The following is a 21,108-nucleotide window of genomic DNA, read 5'->3' on the forward strand; positions in this document are numbered from 1 at the left end:
CTTTTTTGAAAAAATCAGACTGTTTGGTATGTGTTGGACTTTTTTTTTTTAAAAAAAAAAACACGTTGAAAGTAACTCAGGAGCATAACAAGTTTTATAAAAGCTGTGTAGCTCATGCTAGCAGTGCTTTTATTGATAACAAAACAAAGACTGAGGGAATTTCACTGTTGAAAACGAAAAATAATTTTTATTTATATGTGTGTAGTGGACTATTTTTTGACAGAGATTTCAGATATAAATGTAATAAATAAGAAACTACAGATTCTGTTTAATTGGGCTTTAAAATAAAGATCAATAATGCAGAAAAGTCAATTGTTTCAGCTTTACAGCAGAATCGGAAAAAGAGAAACAAGACTGGATTGAAGCACTGCAGGAATCGATAGCAGAAACTCTGTCTGATTATGAAGTAGCTGAGAAGATTTGGTTCAATGAATCCAACAGGAGCTGTGCTGACTGTAAAGCTCCCAATCCTGATTGGGCATCCATCAATCTCTGTGTTGTCATTTGTAAGAAGTGTGCAGGTAGAGTAATTAATGAGAGGCTGTGTGGGTTTTACAAAATGTCATATTTGCATATCTGTTTATGTCCTTGAATTGGCTTTTTTATTTTTGAAGTGGTTCCTTTGGAAGTTTTAATACCAAGTATATCCTTATTCTAAAACACTTTCATGTGTAAATGACAGTCTGGATGATGATTGGTTTCCCACAGATGAATAATCTTCCACAATTAATGGAAATCAAGACACACTAGCACTTCTTGGGAAATTATTTGTTTTAGCATTGATGCATTCCGAAAGATAACAATTTGCAGTGTATAAATTTGGAGTATTTATTACATCAGGTCATATTTTCATTGCCAATAGAGATAGCATTTTCAGATACTACGTAAAATCTTTTTCTGTCATGTTTTAAATTTAAGTATGTGCGTAAGATTTAGAGGCAGTGAAGTGCTTTATAACTCCAAAACAAACTTTTCCAAAATATTCTATGTGGAAGAGCCTTTGTTTATTAGTTATTATCAAATATACAAAATTTGTATTTCAAAATTATAACCTGAAGAGGACTATTTCTGTGCCACGTGCAATCCATATCCTTCTCTCTTTTTCCCTCTCACCCCCTTCTTTTCCTTTTTCTGTGTGCTTTTGTGCTTTTCTATCTAAAAATATATATTGTTAAAAAATGATAAATAGATCTGCTTTCATTAAATACATAATTTTTTTTAGCTCAGAAGAAGAGTTAACTCAGTTTAAGTGTTTTAGTTAAGTAAAAATGCTGTTGGATTTCTAGGACAGCACCGATCTTTAGGACCAAGAGATTCAAAGGTCAGGAGTTTAAAAATGGATGCCAGCATTTGGAGCAATGAACTAATTGAGGTACGTTGACTTATTCCAACTCTTTCTTAAGTTTTGAGAGGAACCATATGAATAAGAGTTTTTCACTTTACTTACAAGAAGTTTTAAAGCATACTTGCTAAAATATACCTCTGTTATTGTAAATCAAATGTTTCTGGGAGTACTGTACCTCTTGTGTTGTTTGAAATATTTTATTTTAAGGACTATCTGTATCAAGCACCTAGGTTTAGGGATGAGGAAAAGTAACAGGAATACTTCAGGAGAGTTGTCATGATGCGCAATATTGGTTTAGGGAAGAAGGGAAACTCACTACCAGGTTAGGTGTTTGGACTGTTTAGAAGTGATGCTTCTAAAGTGAGTTGAGTTATTGCTATTTTCTTTTTAAAAAAGTGCTAGTCTTCTCTAACCTTCTACTGGCATTTTCTAATCTTTATTGAAGCACTGTAACTAGTTAGCTTTGTTAATTGTGGTACCTATTGCTGGAAAATTATGACATGGGCTTTATTACTAATTTATAGATTGACACAGTAACTGGGAAAGGATTCCATTTAATCTTATGCAGGCAATTTGCTCTTGTTCAATTTTTTTCCTTAATTTATAGCAGCTGAAAACTATTTAGAATCATTAATGATATTTGTTTTCTCTTTAACTTCAGCTCTTTATCATCATTGGGAATAAGAGAGCAAACATTTTTTGGGCAGGAAATCTTCCTCCGGATGAAGAGCTGCACATGGATGCCCCTGCAGAAAAAAGGATTGCATTCATTACACAAAAATACAAAGAGGGAAAATTCAGGAAAACACCCTTTCCCTACAAAACCAAAGAACAATTGAATAAGGTAACATCAGAATGAATAAGCTCTTACTGTAACTTTTGTAGCGAATTGTATTTGTGTGTGTTTTAGTCATCCTGTTAAACTGCTGAGGAAACAAATTCAAAATCCTGAGGGACAAGCTTCGCAGAGCTGAATAACTCCTACTAGGGAAGCCTTTGCAAGAGTCATTCTGTCACTTATAACTTTTCCAGTTTGTTTGTTGAAGATTATGGTACTTACGTTGTACCTGTAATAAGTACTCCAGAGTGATCAATAAATACACATCTCTATTTCTTTTCCAAATGTGCGCTTCAATGATGAAAATTCCCACTACAGTTCTTTAGATTCCTTCTTAATGTTTTTTAATGTATTATGTCTGACATCTATCATACCAATATGTTAGATGGCTCGGTGTTATCAGCAGTAGCTCATGCATGCTTTCATATTGGCTTGTAGTTAATTGGAATTGAAATAAGCTAAAATTAATGAAATGATGAAAAATGTGAGTTCTGATGTTTCTTTTTGCACAAATAACACAAGTAAATTGCCTTAAGTGGAAAATGCTAATTATCACTTGTGCACAGCTTTTTGTCCATTTGGCTGACTTGTATTGTCTACTGATCTCAATCATGACTGCTTAAGGTTTTTGAATATGAGGGAGTTAAAAATGCATGTATTTTACAGAGCTAATTCATACAATTACGTATTAGCGAAATTGTCTTAGAATATATAGAGACTGTGGGGAGCCAATATCATTTGAAGGCTATTGTGCTTTGAACTAGTAAGAGTGGTGAGGCACTGGAACAGGTTACCTAGTGAAGTGGTTGATACCCTGTCCATGGAGACTTTCAAGGCAAGGTGGAATCAGGCCTCGGGCAAGCTGATTTTTAGCTGTGTGTTCCTGTTCATTGCGGGGGAGTTGGACTAGGTGGCCTTCAGAGGTCCCTTTCAACTCAAAGGATTCTATCATACTATGAAATAGAAGCGTCTCACATGAAAATATATATATATATATATATTGCAGCAAAAACATGTTAGTGGAGTTATTATATATAAGAAGTCAAAGCAAAGGTATTTGAAATACTGCCACCTCTGAAAAGCATCTAGTCAAAATATATAATCATCTCACTGTGTATTTTGAATTCAGGTTGTCTGCATTTCATGGGAATCAGGAAATATTTTTAGTCTTTATGGGGAACTATTTGTCTTCAAAAAATAAAACATTTGGATTGATTATTACTATTAACTTATAGCCTTTATACAAGACTTTTGTATTGTAACTGCTGGCTACAGGAAGTAGAAATAGCTCTTTGTGGTTTACAAGCTTGATTTTTTTTTCTTAAGTCTTTTTTGGTGTAGAAGTGTCTATTTCACCATTTAACTACTGGGAAATGTAATGATGGAACTCTCTATAGAGACATGAAATTACCATGTAATAAGTAGTCACCATAAGTAATTATGGAACTTCTACTGAACTATCTGCCATATTATCTTTTGCCTACTAAATGCTATGTGTTTATTAGAGTAGCTGAATTTTAGGACATTTGTATTTTGAGCGACTTCTTTCTTAATCATTTCAGGAAAGTTCATCCATTAGCAAAGTAGTTTAAATAAATTTTAAATTGTAGAAATTTTTATAGAGTAGATTGCTGTAATTGCAAAAGTACTGCTGGATTTAAGGTTTGGGGACATCTCAGAAGGAAAAAAAAAAAGATTTCTCTAAGTTTTTCTGTCTTCATGCATAGGAAAAAGAACTTTATGTTGTAGGATGTGATTAAATCTTGAAATCTAGAAGATCTTCAAGTCTAAAGATACCTTTAGGAATGATAGATTTACTGACTGTGACTTTGACTTTGAAAAACCACCCATGATTTCAGCCTGCTTCCAATAGCGTACAAGAATTAAATCTAGTTTCTTTGGTTGAACTTTTGAGGTCTGGAATAAGTAGTTTTCCTTAGTAGTTTAGTACGTGAAGAAAAATGAGGAGAGAGAAAGGATTTTTCATATAAACAAATAATGAATTGTCCCCACAGTTGTATTAATTCATGTTAGCATGCCCTAGGAAAACAAGTGGCAGCAAAAGCTTGCAAGACTTGGGGTGATGTTTTTCTTCTTTGTTGCTTTGTAGACCATAATTCATGATTTCTGCTGATTCCCAATGTTTATGAAACTGGAAAATGAGGATGATCTATATTGAATGTGAAAGAATTTTTACCTAAATAATAAGTATTTGTTGCCTATAACTTTCTACTTTTAAACATACTACTTATTTTCCTTCTATATGATAAGGCCCTGTGTGCTGCTGTAGTTAAGCAAGATGTGCTAGAAACTCTGATGCTGCTGTTCAGTGGGGCTGATGTAATGTGTGCTACTGGTGATCCTGTTTACAGTACTCCATACTTATTAGCTAAGAAAGCTGGACAAAGACTGCAAATGGAATTCCTCTACCATAATAAGTTCTCAGGTAAGATATTTTATCTCTGAGCAAACAGGAAGGGAAAAAATTAGAAAAAGAATGGTGTTGAGTTGAGCAATGATGGTATAGGGGAGGAAGCAACACGACATTAATTGTATTTTAGCAGACTGCGTATGTAAATTGTGTATGTTACTTTCATTTTACTTGGACATCAACTTTAGTTATTAAAAAGATATTAGTCTACAGTGGTTCATACCACTTACGCTTATTTATAATACAGCAAAAAAAAATCATCTGCTTTGTATTATTAAGCTTTAACAAGAAGAATGGGTACATAGAATATATTTTAAAAAAAGAATTAGAAGTATTTATCAGGCTTTTTTTTTCTTACAAGTTATTTCTGTTGATGTCTGCCTTTACTGTGCACAGTCCTACAACTCTCCTCTTTAGCTTGTCATAGAATCTATCCTAGAAAACTACCCTTTTTCAGGTTATAACTGCAATTATAGCATGTAGAACACAGTAAACATTGGCCTTGGATGTCAGCAGGTCTGATCTCCGTGACTTTTTCCGGGCACTTGAAATATTCTTAAAATATAGTTCTAGTGAATCAGTTTTTGGTACCCATAAAATCAATTTTTTGTATGGATGTGCCTGGCCTTCCCTTTTTGAAAGATTTTCCAGTACCTGTAGCAGTCTGGGAATGAATGTTCACACACAGATTTGTACCGAAAAAAGTTAGCTATGCTAATCCAGCAGGAACTTCAGACATACTCTCCATTGTCTCATGAAACTCTGCAAAGTAGCACTTGATAGGCTGAACTCAAATTCTTTTTTAGTGAATGAAAAAGGCAGAGAAGTTTAGCAGAAAATAGACTGTGTTGTGTTCCAGCTTCTCCTCAGATATCAAAGGTCTTGGGAAAGCTGAACTTAGATTCTGAGCTATGCTCAATTTGGTGCTGTGTGTCTGGTTGCATTCAAAGTATGAACTTTCACAATTACGTATTCACAAGCAGCTCACTGCCCAATTGGCCTTGTCACTTTTAAACGGGTTCTCACAATCAGTCTTGAGGAGTTTGACCATGCCCAGTGAGAACTCCTATGCCTAGGTTATTGAATAGTGCAGTTCATTAAAACAACAGATTCTTTTGGATTGCCAGAGATAAGATTACTTGTGTGCAAAGTATATGAGATTAACCACAAGAATAGAAATAATGCAGCCAGCCACAAATGCATTAAATCATGGAAAAGCTCTATAAGGATTTCTAAGTTTCCTGAGGGAAAATCTTGGGATAACAGAGTGTGAGAATCTTACCCAGTAGGCATCCCTACAAGGAAACAGGAAGAGAGGCTCAATCTGTTGAGTGAGAAACCTAGAATCCAGCAGTGTCCTCCTGACTTGTCTGTGATGATATTTTCCCCTAAATTCCTCCTCTCTTAAACCATTTTTATACTGCATGACATTTTTTTGATGGAAAAGTGGAAAACTGATAGCTCAGGGCTAGCTCGGGAAAACAAGATCATAGAATCATGGAATGGGTTGAAAAGGACCACAGTGATCATCTAGTTTCAACCCCCCTGCTATATGCAGGGTCTCCAACCACCAGACCAGGCTGGCCTTGAATGCTTCCAGGGATGGGGCATCCACAACCTCCTTGGGCAACCTGTTTCAGTGCATCACCACTGTGACTACCTTCACAGATGTGAAGATAATTAATCAGTTTGAATAGTATCCCCATTCCTGCAGGATGATCGCAGGGGTTGGCCACGGTACCTCCACACCACTCCACACTCTGTGTTGTTTCTTTCTTACGATATCAGGATTTCTTGTTTGCTAATAATTGGGTTTTTGGATCTTATATTACTTAGGGAACTATCATAGAATGAATTATCTACCACATCTGGCGGCTTACCTCCTCTCGAGAGGAGAACCTTTCAATAAGTTATCTCTAGTAAAGTAAATATTCTACCTATTCCACCCTGAGAATTTTGTCACTTAAAAATCACAATATTTAGCAGAAACCAGGGAGGTCACATGCAGCCTTGTTATTAGGGGCTCTCAGGCAGCTCACTGTTTATGGATTAAGATGATTGATTGATAGTTATTAATAGTATTATGCAGAACAGTGTTATCAGATCTGAATAAGACCTTAGGCATAAAAGCCATACTAGAGGAGAAAGTTGAGGGTAAGAAGGAGCATACTTTCACAGCATGAAATGCTGGAAGAACTTGGAGCTTTCCAGAGCAAATGAGGTGCCTTGAACCCGAATTTTGTCAGAAATGCCAAGCATTTTTTTCCTAGGTCATTGAGCTCAATCACTATTCACCACACAAACACACAGATACGGTGGTTTTTGGAGTGGTGGTGTTGTTGTTTTTTTTTTTTTTTTTTTCTGTATGTGTGGTTGTTTTTTTTTTTCCCTAGTTAAGCTGTACAATTGCCCTAAGGCTATAGAAAGAAGTTTGCTTCTTTTGGCTTTGTGTTTTCTACTTGCAATCTTTTAGCCAAGGCAGTATTGCTGTGTGGTGGATCTGGTGTTTGTTCCTTCTCTTCAGAGAAAGGATGTCATGACAGAATCCCAGTGATTCTCTGAATCATCATCTGTTTGTGGTGAACTTCTAGACAAGCCCTCAAGAGAAACAGTTCCCTTCTGTTCAAGTATGTTACAGTAAGGTGTGAAATCTAGCATGGTAAGCTAGAAAACCATATTTTGGTTATGTTGACAAGCAGTGTTAGACAATGGTAATGTGGTAACTGAAGTAAACTATTTTTGATGAATACATAAGAATTTTCTTTTGATTATAAAAATAGAAAAATTACAATATACATCTGTTCTGAAGCAAGGAGCTTATGGAGCAAATGTGTATCTGTAGTTATGCAGGTACGTGGAGAAGCAGTTATAACTGATAGTAGAGGAAGTTCTATATTTTGTTTACTCTTTTGTCTTTTAATAGATTTCCCAAACTTTGATACCAGTTTTGAAAGCGGCTTCTCTGAAGATTCTTCGCATTCCACTTTTCTATGTGAATTTCTATACAAAGTTTCTTCTAATTCAACCAAGCTTCTTACAGAGAAGAAATTAAAAGAAGGTATTTCACTTGTACTTTATGCATTTGAATAATACATGAATATGCACAATATAGATTAATTTGGTACTTTTCAACATCTTGCATTACTTTAAAAAAGATAAAATGTCTTTGACTTCCCATATCCTCTTTTGATTTCATGGACTTTTGTCAGATAAAGAAAATCCTGATTGTCTTCATGTCTTTGTTCAGTGCTTGACAGAGGAAATTAAACTAGTGAATAATTATTCAGTTAACAGTTATTGATAAATAAAAATATTTACAAATACTTCTCACTTGAATTACACCTAGGAGGATGCTGCTAGCTGACAAAGTATTTTCCATTTGAAATTATAATATTCCTGAAATAATCTCAAAAGCATTCTTATATTTTCAGTAAGTTCAATTGAATAACTAAGATATAGCTCAAGCTTACAAATTTCAAAAAGGATCCCAAGTGGAAATGAGCAAATCTTAAAAAAATAAAATGAAATAAATTATAACAGATTAAGCTTTGTGGTTTGGAAATTTGTGCTTTAGCATAGTACATATCATCAACAATCATGTTCTTATAGGACTATTATTGAGAGAGACAGAGCGACAGGTAATTTTTCCCCTTTTTAAATTTCTGTATTTTTTTTCCATCCCAATAAACAAGTTGTCTGTTTTTAAAATATGAGCTAGTTCGTGATTTAAACTTATTCCTGAGAAAATCTTGATTAAATATTTCTGTATGCCAATATCCATATTCTGATGGTTTTATGTTTTTATGATCCTTAGTGGAGATTAGGCACACACACAACTCCCACTTAAATACACTTTTGAAGTATCTACCTGTTAATGTTGGTCCTAATAGTCAAAAGTATTGGCTGGTCATCAGAACTAATTCTCAGCCAAGGCATTCAAACAGTTATTGGTAAAGACATCAGACAAGAGCCCTGGGCTGCTGCTGGAAAGGACTTTCTTGTGGATTGCTCTGAAACTGGTCTGAGTTTATCCAGGGAAGAAAGGAATTAACCACCAACCTCTTGTATTCACTGCAGCTTGTGTATTATACATAAATACATATGTATATATATAGGTGGGCTCTGAAAGTAATGCCTTCTATTTATTTCTGTGGAAACCACAACAGATACAAAGAGCACAATAACACTTTTTGATGGAGCCAACCCTCAATTACAAAACATTGTTCCTAGGAAAATATTGCCCCTGCAGTTCATCTTTCATCATGTCAGTGGATGCCATTTTATTAGCATGGAAGAATTCAGAAGTGCCATATATTTGCTTCATATGCACTTCTGTGTCAGACACCATTTTGTCAGATTGTTCCCCAGATTGCCATCTGTCAAATGGCAACAAAATTTAATGGATTGTTATATAGGTGGGAAGGTTCAAGCTCTACTGCCATATCACGAACATCTGCCTCTGATATCATGGGCCAACATAGTAGGATAGGAAGCATTACTTTTTGAGCAGGCATGGTTATATGTATGCTTTTGTCATTTAAAAACAAGCAAACTGGGAAAAACAATACTGGGAAGAGCGAAGAATAGGTACAAGGTAATGCTGCTGGTGTCTCTTCAAACACAGTAGAATATTAGAAGTGCAGTTTAAGTTTGTAAGCAGACAGATTTAAGAGTATGTATAAATGCTCACAGAATGTCTTACATTGTGCTTGTTGGGGAGATGTTGTAGGAGTGCAGAAGTCAGCTTCACTAGCAGGGTAACATAAAATTTAAGAAACAATGGAATTTTGTCAGTCTTCAGAAATGAGATTGCTTTCAGACCATGTAGTCTATTACTTATCAGTTCACTTAGCACTTTAATAAGGCTAACAACAACAACTAAGAAAATTACAGTTTTGAATTAGAAACTGCTCTTCTCTGAGGACTCTAATATTCTTCAGCCATGTGTAAGAAGTATTATGACTTTTTAAGAACAATTTACAACATAAAACTTACAATTTTTTTTCCCCATTGACCTGATTTTATTTCATTCAAGGGCTGTGTTCTACCTTTATAGAATCTGATTAACATGAAATAATCTATAATGTGCATATCCCAAGTTATTGGGAGTAGATATGTGTGCTTATATATATACCTTTGTATACATTTTGTATACAAACATAAACTACATATTTAGTACATATGGTACTAATAGTACTACATACTACTACTTGAAATTTTATTACTTACTATCTTCAGGAAATAATTTGATGGTTATCATAAAAAATGTGTAAGAGATAAAGTTCGAGTTCTCTCTTTGGCCAATAGATATTCCAATGAGAAATTATCTCCCCTTCCCCCCCCAGAAAAAAAAAGTTCCATCTGGTCAGTGTTATAGAAAGGAGCTCATCAGCTGAAGCAGCTGTGATTTGTTGCTAACTGAATTCTAACTGGACCAGAGAGAGATCATTGGATCACTTGCTCTTAACTGGGGATTAGATTACTTGTCTAATTTTGGGGCCCTACAAAAGAGTAGACTTTTAATTGTCATTTGTTGAAAGGGCTCTCAGCCAGAATCAATTTGAACTCTCTAAATATTAAATTAGTGCTTTAAGTTCAAAATTTCCTTCTGAGTCAAGGCAGCCTTGCCCTTGGTGACAAGGGCTGAACATTTAAGTGCTTTGTTTGCCAACACAGGCAACTTGCGGTATCCTCTTGTGTGCTGAGCCTTAACTGCAGAAAGAAACTCAAGAACTCATTCAGTGCTGTGAATTGAACCCAGTTTCTATAAAAGTTAGGTACAGCATCTGAATCACAGCATTGCAGAATGGCCAGGCTTGGAAGGAACCTCAAGTTTCATGAATGTCCAACCCCACATGCAGGGCTACCAACCTCCCCATTTAATACTAGACCAGGCTGCCCAGGGGCCCGTCTAATCTGGCCTTGAACACCTCCAGGGACAGGGCAACCACAACCTCTCTGGGCAGCCTGTTCCAGCACCTCACCACTCTCTCTGTAAAGAATTTCCCCCCGACATCCAACCTAAATCTTCCCTCCCTCCACTTCAAACCATTTCCCCTTGTCCTGCAGTTATCTACCCTTTCAAAGAGTTGATCCCCTCCTGTTTGTAGGCTCCCTTTAGGTACTGAAAGGCTGTAATTAGGTCACATTGCAGCCTTCTTTTCTCCAAGCCCAGTTCCCTCAGCCTGTCTTCATTGGGGAGGTGCTCCAGTCCCCTGGAAACACAGTATATTTGGGGGGAGAAAGTTACTGATAGTTAACACCTGTTAATGATCAGCAGGAAGAAAGCTCATTGCTGCTATTCTAATGCAATATATCATAAAAAAAAGATGGTGTTTGATCTGAGTTTAATTTTTCTGCTTCTGTTTTTCATGAAAAAGTTTTAATGGAATTCTGTTAAAAGCCATAGTATTCTAAAGTTATTCTTGAAGGTTGTAATAGTTTAGTCCATGTTGAAGCAGTGAGCCATTTTGTAGAATGGGCACACTTTGGGGTAGCAAATGGAAGAAAATTATCAAACTCTTCAAGTATTATGCTCAGCTCCTGTGAACCTATATGTCTTCAAATACCTTGTTCTTTTGTATTTGGATGTCTATTTAGATAGAATACGGATGGAACTAGATAGAAACTAGAACGATATCCAGTAAAAGATAAGAAAACAATATTCAGATACTTCTAAATATGCATGACTCACAGAAAATAACATAAAAAATGAATTGGGTGAAATACCAGACTTGCTCAGCATCTGTGTATTATCACATGTTGAAAGCACTGAGTAATTAGCATTCTGTTAACTACAGTGTTGTTTAAATGAATTTAACCTTGTCATGTACATGTAAGAATAACAACAACAGAAATCTTCAACACATTCTAATATGAACATGCAATCCTGAAACAGCTATAACTACCACTTGTCTATGATATTTCCATTTATCTACCCCAGTATTTAGGCATAAATTCCGTACAATTTCATTATTATTTGACACTTGAGCCTGTAATAGAGGAGAATTGAGTTCAGCTGCAGATGTATCTTGAAAAGGTTGTTCAATTAGTTTGTTTCTTCTTCAGTTTGACATCTTACTCTATTTTGGTTGCATATGTTTAAAAATATTTTTGACAATGTTGAATAACATAGTGTCTTTGTTTTTCTCATAGTGTACGATGGATGTAATTTCTATCATGTATTACACTTTTTAAGTTCTGTAGTATAATATTTAAAAATACTTTCTTAAACTACCATATGCTAGATTTTCTCTATGTTAAATAGTATCAGTTGACTCAAACCTTGAATTCCTTGCTCACTGAAATCAATGAAACTGAAATTTCAACATAAATGTCTTAATGTTACAACAGAGCCATGTGTCCTGTAAGGCAACTTCTGCAGAAGGAGGTAATTTGTTTCTTATTAAACCAACTGACTTATCTATTATTTCTTTAACCACAGATTGCAACAAAAGATGGTGCACTTTGGAAAGTGGCTTTCTCAGCTACTATGAAAATGATAAAGCTACCACTCCTAATGGTATGCTTGACATCAGCGAAGTTATCTGTCTTGTAGTGCACAATTCGGATTACTTTTTAAACAGAGGGTATGTTCCAAAGTTAATAATTCAGCAAATAAAAATTTCCAAAATTCTATTATAGGTGTCAGTGCCTATCATTTTGTTCCTGAATTTTGAACATGCAATTTTGAAAAAAAAAAAGCTGAATTATTTTATATTTCCTTCAAGAAGTAAGTGATAAGTTATATTTGTGTTTGGTGTTTGCTGTTGGTGTTTTTTTGTTTGTTTGTTTGTTTGTTTGATTTTTTTTTTAAGGTGATATAATGAAAATACTAGGGTAATCTTAAAAGGGCATCATAAGTCAGATATGTCTATTTCTTACTGAAACTGAAATGCATGTTCTTAGCACTTATAAAATGGCATGATAAACTGAAAAATTAACACTCATTTCTATTTCTAGGACTGACCTCAAGTGAAAACTTTTGCTTTGCTTGCTTCTGATAATAACACATTTGATTAGAGTTCTCCATAATCTTTTTAGTTTTGATCTGTCAACCTTCGAATCCTGTTCCTTGTTCTGTAGTTGAGGACAACAGTGTAGCTGTTGAACGCTGAGTTAGTTTGAAGATATCTTTTCTTTGTCTCACTTTTCTCTTATATTCTTACACCTCCACTTGGTATATTAAAACCTCACATAGAGTTTCATCTAAGTGTGAGTTGCATCTCGGTGATTGTTGATTTCTTTTAGATAACGTGTTTGTTGAAACAAACACTTCAGTCTGTACTTTGGATCTGTCTAAAAAAATCCATAACACTTCTTTTGAAATTTCTGTCTCTGTGTGTATTGTTGTAAAATAACATCTTTGTATAGTGTAATACTGTGGTATTTGTAGCTACAGAGCAGAAATGTCTGGGGAAAAAAAAAAAGAAAAAAAGTCTGTTCATTAAGTTTCTAGAAAGTATAAAGGAAAGAAAGAGCCTTACCCACTACAAAGTGAGTCCAGAAAGGAAAGAGTGAAAAATGACGATGCCTCAAAATACAATGAAATAATGAAATATAATGGAAATAGTATTCACTAATCTATTAGCCTTATGGCATCTGGAAAAAAAAAATGAAAAAAAAACTTTTTTTTTTTTTTTCTGTAATGGAATATAATGTATTTCTTGCAACATCTGCAAATGGTTCTGCTTCAGAATATTACATAAATTAAAAACTTATTGGCAGAATACTTCAAGGGAATGACTAATCTCCTTATGTGCTTTATCTGAGATTGAGTAGCATTTTAGGAGAAGCTTCCCTAAGTTTGATATTTTTGTGTAGTGAAATATTCTGTCCTTAAAATGGCTATTCTACTTGTCACAACGAAGTCCTTACTTATAATTTCTGAAGTACTCATTGAGGATGAAATAACTGATCCATGTTCTGTTTTCCAGATTTAGACAATCCTCAGTCTCCATTGAAAGGAGATAGCATGCTTAATCTTTTTGGGTTCTAGGGCATGGTCATACAGAAAATCACACTAAAATGGCAAACCTTAGGGTCAGTCTTCAACATAAATAAAGATCTACAAAATGTTGCTTTTCAAATTTTGCCTGATTTCAAATGGACTTCTTTTTAAAAAAGTTAAATATTTGACAGTTGAAATTGAAAAAGCAGGGTCAATCCGCTTAAATAGTTTTAAATTTTTTTAAGAGCTACAGTACCTCCAAGGACTAGTCACAAACATGACAGAACCAAACCGGTTCTGGTGTTGGTGGAAGGAGGTGGTACAAGGGCTGTCAGTTGCTGTGCATGTCATCTCTGGAACTTTTGGTGAATGATAGGAAAAGCCTCTTCATGAGGAGGTTCGTGGCAAAGAGAAACAGGTTGCCAAAAGAAACAGGAGAGTCTCCATTCTTGAAGGTGCTTGGCTAGACAAAGCTTGGTTTATAATTAGTGGTAGTTCCACTTAGATCAGGAGACTAGAACAAATGATATCTAGAAGAACGTGCAAACCAACATTTCTGATTCTGTGACAAGTTGTTTAAAACTTCCTATTCAGTGCCTTGGTCTGCTTAAACTTGGATGTTCTGAAACCATTAAAATGGCATACTTGCTGAGATTGTGTGCAATTTAAAAAATGAAGTATTGCCCCTGAATTTTAATGTCTGTATTTATACATTTTTATCAATTTCAGAATTGCAGAAAAAAAATGTTATGGAGTAGCCTTTAAACAAATAATCTGTTAATTATCTTGGTTGTATTTGTAAGATTGGAGGAGAAATTATTCCATTCCATAGCTATGTAACAATGGAACAGTAGAGAAATTGAGTTTGCATATGTCTACAGTTATGAAGACTAAATACTGTTACTTTTTTCCCCTACTTGCTTTAGGGACATCTTTACCTTTGAAATCTATTTAATGTCAGAACGTGTTTTTCTGTTTGGAGCTGAAACTGCGTATTCACAAAGAAAATGGACTTGGGCAATAGCTAAGGTAATACTGATAATCATCTTTTCCAGTTAGGTCCAGAGCCTTTGCATGACTACTAAAATGGCTTTGATAGCTTAAAATCCTCTGAGAAGCCATTCTTGGTGAATACAAGGGGTGCTGGTGGATAACAGGCTGACTGTGAGCCAGCAGTGTGCCCTTGTGACCAAGATGGCCAATGGTATCCTTGGGTACTTTAAAAAGAGAGTGGCCAGCAGATTGAGGAATGTGATCCTCTGCCTCTAAGCTGTCTTTATGAGATCACCTCTAGAATATTGTACCCACTTCTGGACTCCCCATTTCACAAAAGACAAGAATCTCCCAGAAAGAGTCCAGCAGGGGGCCATGGAGATTATAAAAGGCCTGGAGCATCCTCCTGTCTGACGGAAAGCTGATTAACCTGTGTCTGTTCAGCCTGGGGAATAGAAGGCTGAGATGGGATCTGAGAAATGTTAATAAATATCTGAAGGGAAATGAGAGACAAAATGGATGAGGTCAGGATCTTCTCAATGGTGGGTAGAGATAGGGCAAGGAGTAATGGCCTAAAAGTTGAGCATAGAAAGTTCCATATTAATATGTGGAAGACCTTCATTACAGCAAAGGTGATGGAGCTCTGGAACAGGTTGCCCAGAGAGGTTATGGAATCTCCTTCCGAGGAGATATTCAAAACCCATCTGGAAACTATCTGTGCAACCTATTTAAGGTACCTGCTTTAGTACAGGTGTTGACCTTGATGATCATTTGAGGTCCCTTCCAATCTCTGCAATTCTGTGTAATACTGCTTTATCTCATGTGCAACAGTTTCCTATGAAACAGGAAAGAATACTTCTGTGATTTAACTTTTGAAACAGGATAGTACAATAAAATGAAAACAAGAATTGAAACAGCATTTTAATGTTGACCTTAAAAATATGTTAATAGTTTTCTATTATGACAGATGCTATATGAAATTATTTAAGTTATTCGTAGTTCATAGCAATTCTGTTCTTTTGTTTTCTGAAACACAACTCACAAAGCAACACTGTATGTGATATAGCACCAAATGGTAACAGTCATATTACCTGTTAAAACAGTTATAGTTTGAAAACAAAAAATATTTGAATTGTGTAGTGTGAATGGAGAAAAATCTGCTATACTTAATATTAAAACTTAAATTTAACATATATAAAGATTTGAGTGATAAATCTGATAAGTTTTATTTTTTTGCAGCTTTTGTCTTTTAACCTTACAGGTTTGCAATGTCTGGGTTTTGTTTTTTTTTTTAGGGGAAGAGGTTGGTTGTTTTTCTAAATCTAACTCACCCTGTCTTGTTTGCTAGCATTTTGTTCCCCCTGTAGCTGAATGCTTATTAGAGAGGGACTGTGACCTGATTGGCCAGCTGTACTACAAAGATTGCCATAACCTGGATCAGTGGAGAAAAGGCTGGTTTGCTATAGAAAAGTCAAGCCTTCATTTTTGTCTTGAAATGGAGAGTGCTCAAGAAGATTCCATATATCTAAGGAGGCTACAAGAACTAAGTAAGAATTTTGGTTATCATCTAGAATGCAGGAAATACTCTACTGTTAAGGACATAGCCATTACATTTTAAAATCACAAACACTGCTGATCTCACTGACGATCCCTTTGCATGAGCTAGATGCTCTCTGAACTCCTGTCTAAACATGGTGTAAATCATGCTCTGTCTTGGTTATGTTTTCCCCTATTTCGTGTAGTTGCAGCATTGCAACTTAGTTCCAGCATTTTCTTTCTTATAATGGTACAGGATTGAATAATAATATATGACCTTTTGGGGTTATTGTCTCATATTTTTGGCACTGCAGAAATGCTAACTGCAGAACATGTTCTTGAGATGATTGACAAGCTTAGTTTAAAATACTCAAATGGACTGGAAAAATTTATAATTCTCTAGGAGAAATGTTTCACAGACTAATAGATTTTTTTCTGATACTAAAAATATTCCTTTCTTCATATCATGATGTGGAATAGATAAGACTACTTACGCAAATGGTCTTTTTGTATCAGTATCTGTAATGTTTTGAATCTTGTTTAAGCATATCTGCCCTGCTTGTTTTTATATTGAGCAAGGTAGTGCTCCTTGCTATGTTATAAAGGAAACTAAAAATAAACTGAGATTTTATGATGAAGTAATGATGAAGGGAGGTAATTTAACTTTTTACTGATGGTGCTCTTTGCGAATGCTGTGAGACTATGGACTGTTTTTACCGGAAATTTCCTAAATGTCATTGGCTTTTCTATTGTTGATTTACTGCTGCCTTATATTTACTGTAAATAATGCCACAAGAGTGGTTTTTAATCAGGAATACTGTTGTGACTCTATCTTTTAAAATTTGTGAATATTTTTATCTTGATTTGGAATTAAAAGTTTAGGCAGTATAGTGCACTATAGCATAGTGCATGGTACAGCTTTACAAGCTCTGTTATTGAAAACTACCCAGATGTTATTTCTATTATGGATAATGAAGATCTTTTTACAATGTTTGGATGTAGTTGTTTTTGTTTGTTTGTTTTTAAACAGAAATAGCATAAAACTCAATGACTCGATGATCTCTGGAGGTCCCTTCCAACCCCTACAATTCTGTGATTCTGTGAAAACAATGTAAAAAAGAGTGACAGTGATTTTCATGGTGTACTTGAATTTCCTCTAAGATATTTTATTATAAATATCTACAAAGATTCATATAAATTAATGGGTTTAAAAGTCCAGTTTTCTTTTGAGTCACATCCCATAAAATTTGTCTTGACAAATTTAATTTCAATATAGATGTTTTCACATTTAAAAAGTCCATCTTAACCTGTTTTAACTGCTCTCTATATTACTTTTTTTTGTAAACTTCATTGTATTGTGTTTTTTTGTGGAATTTTGTTCTGGTTATCAAGTAGCATTTTATATTTGATGCATTTAAGTATTTTATGCACCTTTTGTCACCAAAGATAATTCTGAAAGCACATCTGTTGTTGTCTATATATTTTATTTGTATATCATATGAATGTGTAATTGGTTTTCAGCAATCAGTAGCATGATGCAAAATGGAGAAAAAATAGATGTCCTGCTGCTTGTTGAAAAAGGAAGGTAAGGTCCCCAAAGTAGCTTTGGTCTACTTTTTTTTTAATCAATATTTTAGAATTCTTGTTAATCACTCACAGAGCTTTCTTCACTTGTCGTTGCTAGAATGAGTGAATTTGAAGATTTTTAGAGGATAGAAAGACTGTGCATTAACTACATTTCATGTTCATGTCAGGGAGCACAAAACATCAGTAGTTTTACCATGAAACTAAAGTATTATAATATCAATTATCTGGAAAATAAACTTTTTGTGTGTGTTATTTTTTTAAGCTGACATGTTGGGATGTATTTTGCCTAAAAGTTGAGAAGAATCTTATTTGTGTGATAGTTTAATCTGTGTGGGTAACATGTTTTGCAAGAGTGCTTTATTCCAAATTGCACAGTATATAGTGATATTTGATAAAGATTGATTATATTCTGATGCAAGGAAAAATGTAGGTCCTACAAGAGATAGAAGCTTTAGGATAATTATGTGTGCATTTAGCTATGACTAGTTAAGAGAAGAGCTTCAGTTATTACTAGTGATAAATTGAAAACTATCTAATCTTAGCTAAAAGTGGATAGCTTATTAAATGCAGTTTTTCCACTGAGAAAATGATTCCCAGTCATATTAATCTGCCAATAACTTTTTTCAAAAGGATCTAACTTCTTTCTGTGTGTACAAGTGTGAACACTTGTGGAGAGTAACTCTGGACAATTCATCACATCTCATTTTATCACTCCTATGTCCCACAGTTCTGTATCAAAATCTGTGTAGATTAAGATCAGCAGGATATACATGTGTCTCCTGGTTAACCTTATTGTAATGCCTAATCTCAGGTGCACGTTAGCTTAAAAAAAAAAAAAAAAAAAAAAGCATACTTGAGAAGTAAACATGATCGCTCTGCTTCCATGTTGGTGTTTGAGTTTTGCTGAGATGGTTATCAAATGTAGTGAAACAAGATGTTGAAACTTAAAGTAAAATACCAATTTTCTGACTCATGTAGATACTGATTTAAAGATGAAAGTAAAATTATTGAAAATAATATTTTTTTTAATAGATTCATTTAAATTTCAGTGATGGACTATTGAGCAAACATCTGTGTAAACATTGCATCAGCTCTTACATGGACTTCTGAATAGCTGATAATAGGTTAATAAGGAAGATATCTTGCCTCTCTGTTGAGGAAACATAAACAGCAGATGACTTTGAAATCTATTTTGAATGACAGAAAACTGTTGGAGAATGTTGTATCTTGTTTTATTTCAATAAATTTTAACTCTTCCTAAGATAATACTTACATTCAGATTTTAGTCAGTAGATGTAGATCATAAACAGATAAAAGATAAAAACCTGTTTTTCCTGGTTGTTGTTTTTTCTCTCCAGTAAGCTTTTTGAAAGATTCAGCATTAAGTATGCTACACAAACCAAGTAGGGAACAAGCATATATCCAGTGCCCAAGGTACAGTCCAACAGATGTATACACGCGATGCCCCTGATTTCATAGATATCAGTGCAAAACTTCCAGCTCCAAGTCAGGTTTTATTATTTCTTTTACTATAATCTTTTCACTAACAAGTGATAGCTTATAGGAGTAGGTTTTCCCAGAACTGCTTCAGTAGTTAAATAGAAATTATGAACTATCTAAAAATAATTTTAAGAGGAGTACTAGCTGAAGTATGGTAACCATAAATACGTTGAAGTCTTCTTCACTGAAGAATGCCATAAAAAAACAAAAACAAACAAAACAAAACAAAACAAAAAAAAAGCATAACTTCTGCATTATCTTAAGCATTAAAAGCCATATGGATGAATGACCTTTGGGACAATGATTCTTGGTCAGGATGTGATTCCAAAATATCCAAGTGTTTATCACAGCTGTATGATAGTTCATCTTATAGCGATAAGAAATTAATTTATGTTGCTGGGAAATGACTAAATATAAAATCACTTTTATCTTCAAACTCAATTTTTGTATATGGAAACAAAACCAGCAACACTCCTTTTTCCCCTTCAAATGGGAAATTAATATCTTGGGAAGTCACTGCCATCTAAATGATATATCAGAGTTCCTAGGTTTTCCTTTTTTGTCTGTTATTTTATATCAGTACTTGTCTAATTTGTTTTTATTAGGTAGGGTCTCTTCAAGTGATGAATTTATGTACTGTGCTACTGGCAACTTTCATGCTGATTTATTAGTCACTTAAATCTAGGATAAGTGATATAATCTCAAAAATCATTATGCCAAGACTGAATATGAAGTAAAAGAATAAGACTTATTCCAGATTTAAGGAAAGTTCAAAAATAAAAAAAATACCACTCAGGAAACCTTGCAGCATCTTTTTATTTGTGTATAGAATTAAATGTTGTCTATGTCCTACCATGTCTTACTAAATTTAATCAGAAGAAATTATGAAAATGCCTTGAGAATTTTCCTGCTGAAGTTCATACTATGCTTGTGTTGTTTTGTTACTGACTTCTCTGATTAACTTCCCTTATATTAAACATACTCATACCCTCCCCTTCCCCAGGACACCAAACCCAGTCATTGGATTTGATTAATCAGGGAAGATCGTACATTAGATGTACCATACACTTTTTTCTTAGATAATTTTCTTTTAGGTTGTTGTGGGCATAAGGATTATTGAAGTTGTTTTAAACAGACTTCTTATTAATGAGTGATTGCTTACAAAAATAAACAGCTATAGAATTATAAAAACTTCAGCTCCTACTGCTGAAATAATTATAATGTAATAGGTCCAATTAATTCTGGACTTATAAATACTTATTATATTTATGCTTCTGTTAAATTCATGGGGTACATAAACTGAATGTTTATCTGATCTGTAAGTAGTCAAAGGCAGTTTACAGTTGATTTGAAAAGGCAAGGAAGATGTATAATACTTTGCAGCTTGTGTAAAATACGAGAGTTCAGAAATGATACTATGAGACAATATACAAGATTTTTCTGAATTCTAAAGTGTGAATTCAATTGCTTTCCCTTCTTTTGATTGATCCTTTTCTCCTCTGATTTTTACTTTGAAAATAAATGGCAAGATCATATTTGTTATGTTCAGTGATAGAAGACTACTAATTTAAAAATGAGAGGGTAATCATACTGTACCATTGTACATTGCCAAGTAATATCATGAAAGGCTAAATCAGGCTAGTACACTTTCAAAACACAAAAACTGGCATTTTTTTTTATTTTTTTAAAGATATCTGAGGTAGTGTGCTTCCTAAATTTTACCAATAATCCTAGATTTTTATAGACTTCTGGAATTGTTTCAAAACTCTAAGATGTTTTGTTTACATTTTGATGTCTTTAGTAAAGTTAATTAAAGTAGGAACCCAATCCTTGTTATGATATCCACTGAAATTTTATTGCACTCTGCTGTTAGAGCATATTCTCAAGCTCAGCTGGAAATCTTGACTTTTTATGATGCTGTTTTCTGA

At 34.3% G+C, this 21,108-nt stretch overlaps 1 protein-coding gene across 1 annotated transcript in view; it reads left to right on the forward strand.

Moving 5' to 3' along the window:
* The window catches only part of ARAP2 (ArfGAP with RhoGAP domain, ankyrin repeat and PH domain 2), a 116,054-nt gene that overhangs the window by 52,779 nt on the left and 42,167 nt on the right, over positions 1-21,108 (forward strand). Inside the window, exons 11-19 of the mRNA XM_042872140.1 lie at positions 322-521; positions 1,287-1,372; positions 2,007-2,189; positions 4,455-4,629; positions 7,538-7,672; positions 12,059-12,203; positions 14,491-14,593; positions 15,906-16,104; positions 17,615-17,678. Of these exons, the coding sequence (XP_042728074.1) occupies positions 322-521; positions 1,287-1,372; positions 2,007-2,189; positions 4,455-4,629; positions 7,538-7,672; positions 12,059-12,203; positions 14,491-14,593; positions 15,906-16,104; positions 17,615-17,678 (1,290 nt within the window). The remainder of the gene's footprint in view (positions 1-321; positions 522-1,286; positions 1,373-2,006; positions 2,190-4,454; positions 4,630-7,537; positions 7,673-12,058; positions 12,204-14,490; positions 14,594-15,905; positions 16,105-17,614; positions 17,679-21,108) is intronic.

The sequence above is a fragment of the Lagopus leucura genome, unplaced genomic scaffold (assembly GCF_019238085.1).
Source record: "Lagopus leucura isolate 7727_CA_CO unplaced genomic scaffold, USGS_WTPT01 Super-Scaffold_100004, whole genome shotgun sequence".
Classification (NCBI taxonomy): domain Eukaryota; kingdom Metazoa; phylum Chordata; class Aves; order Galliformes; family Phasianidae; genus Lagopus; species Lagopus leucura.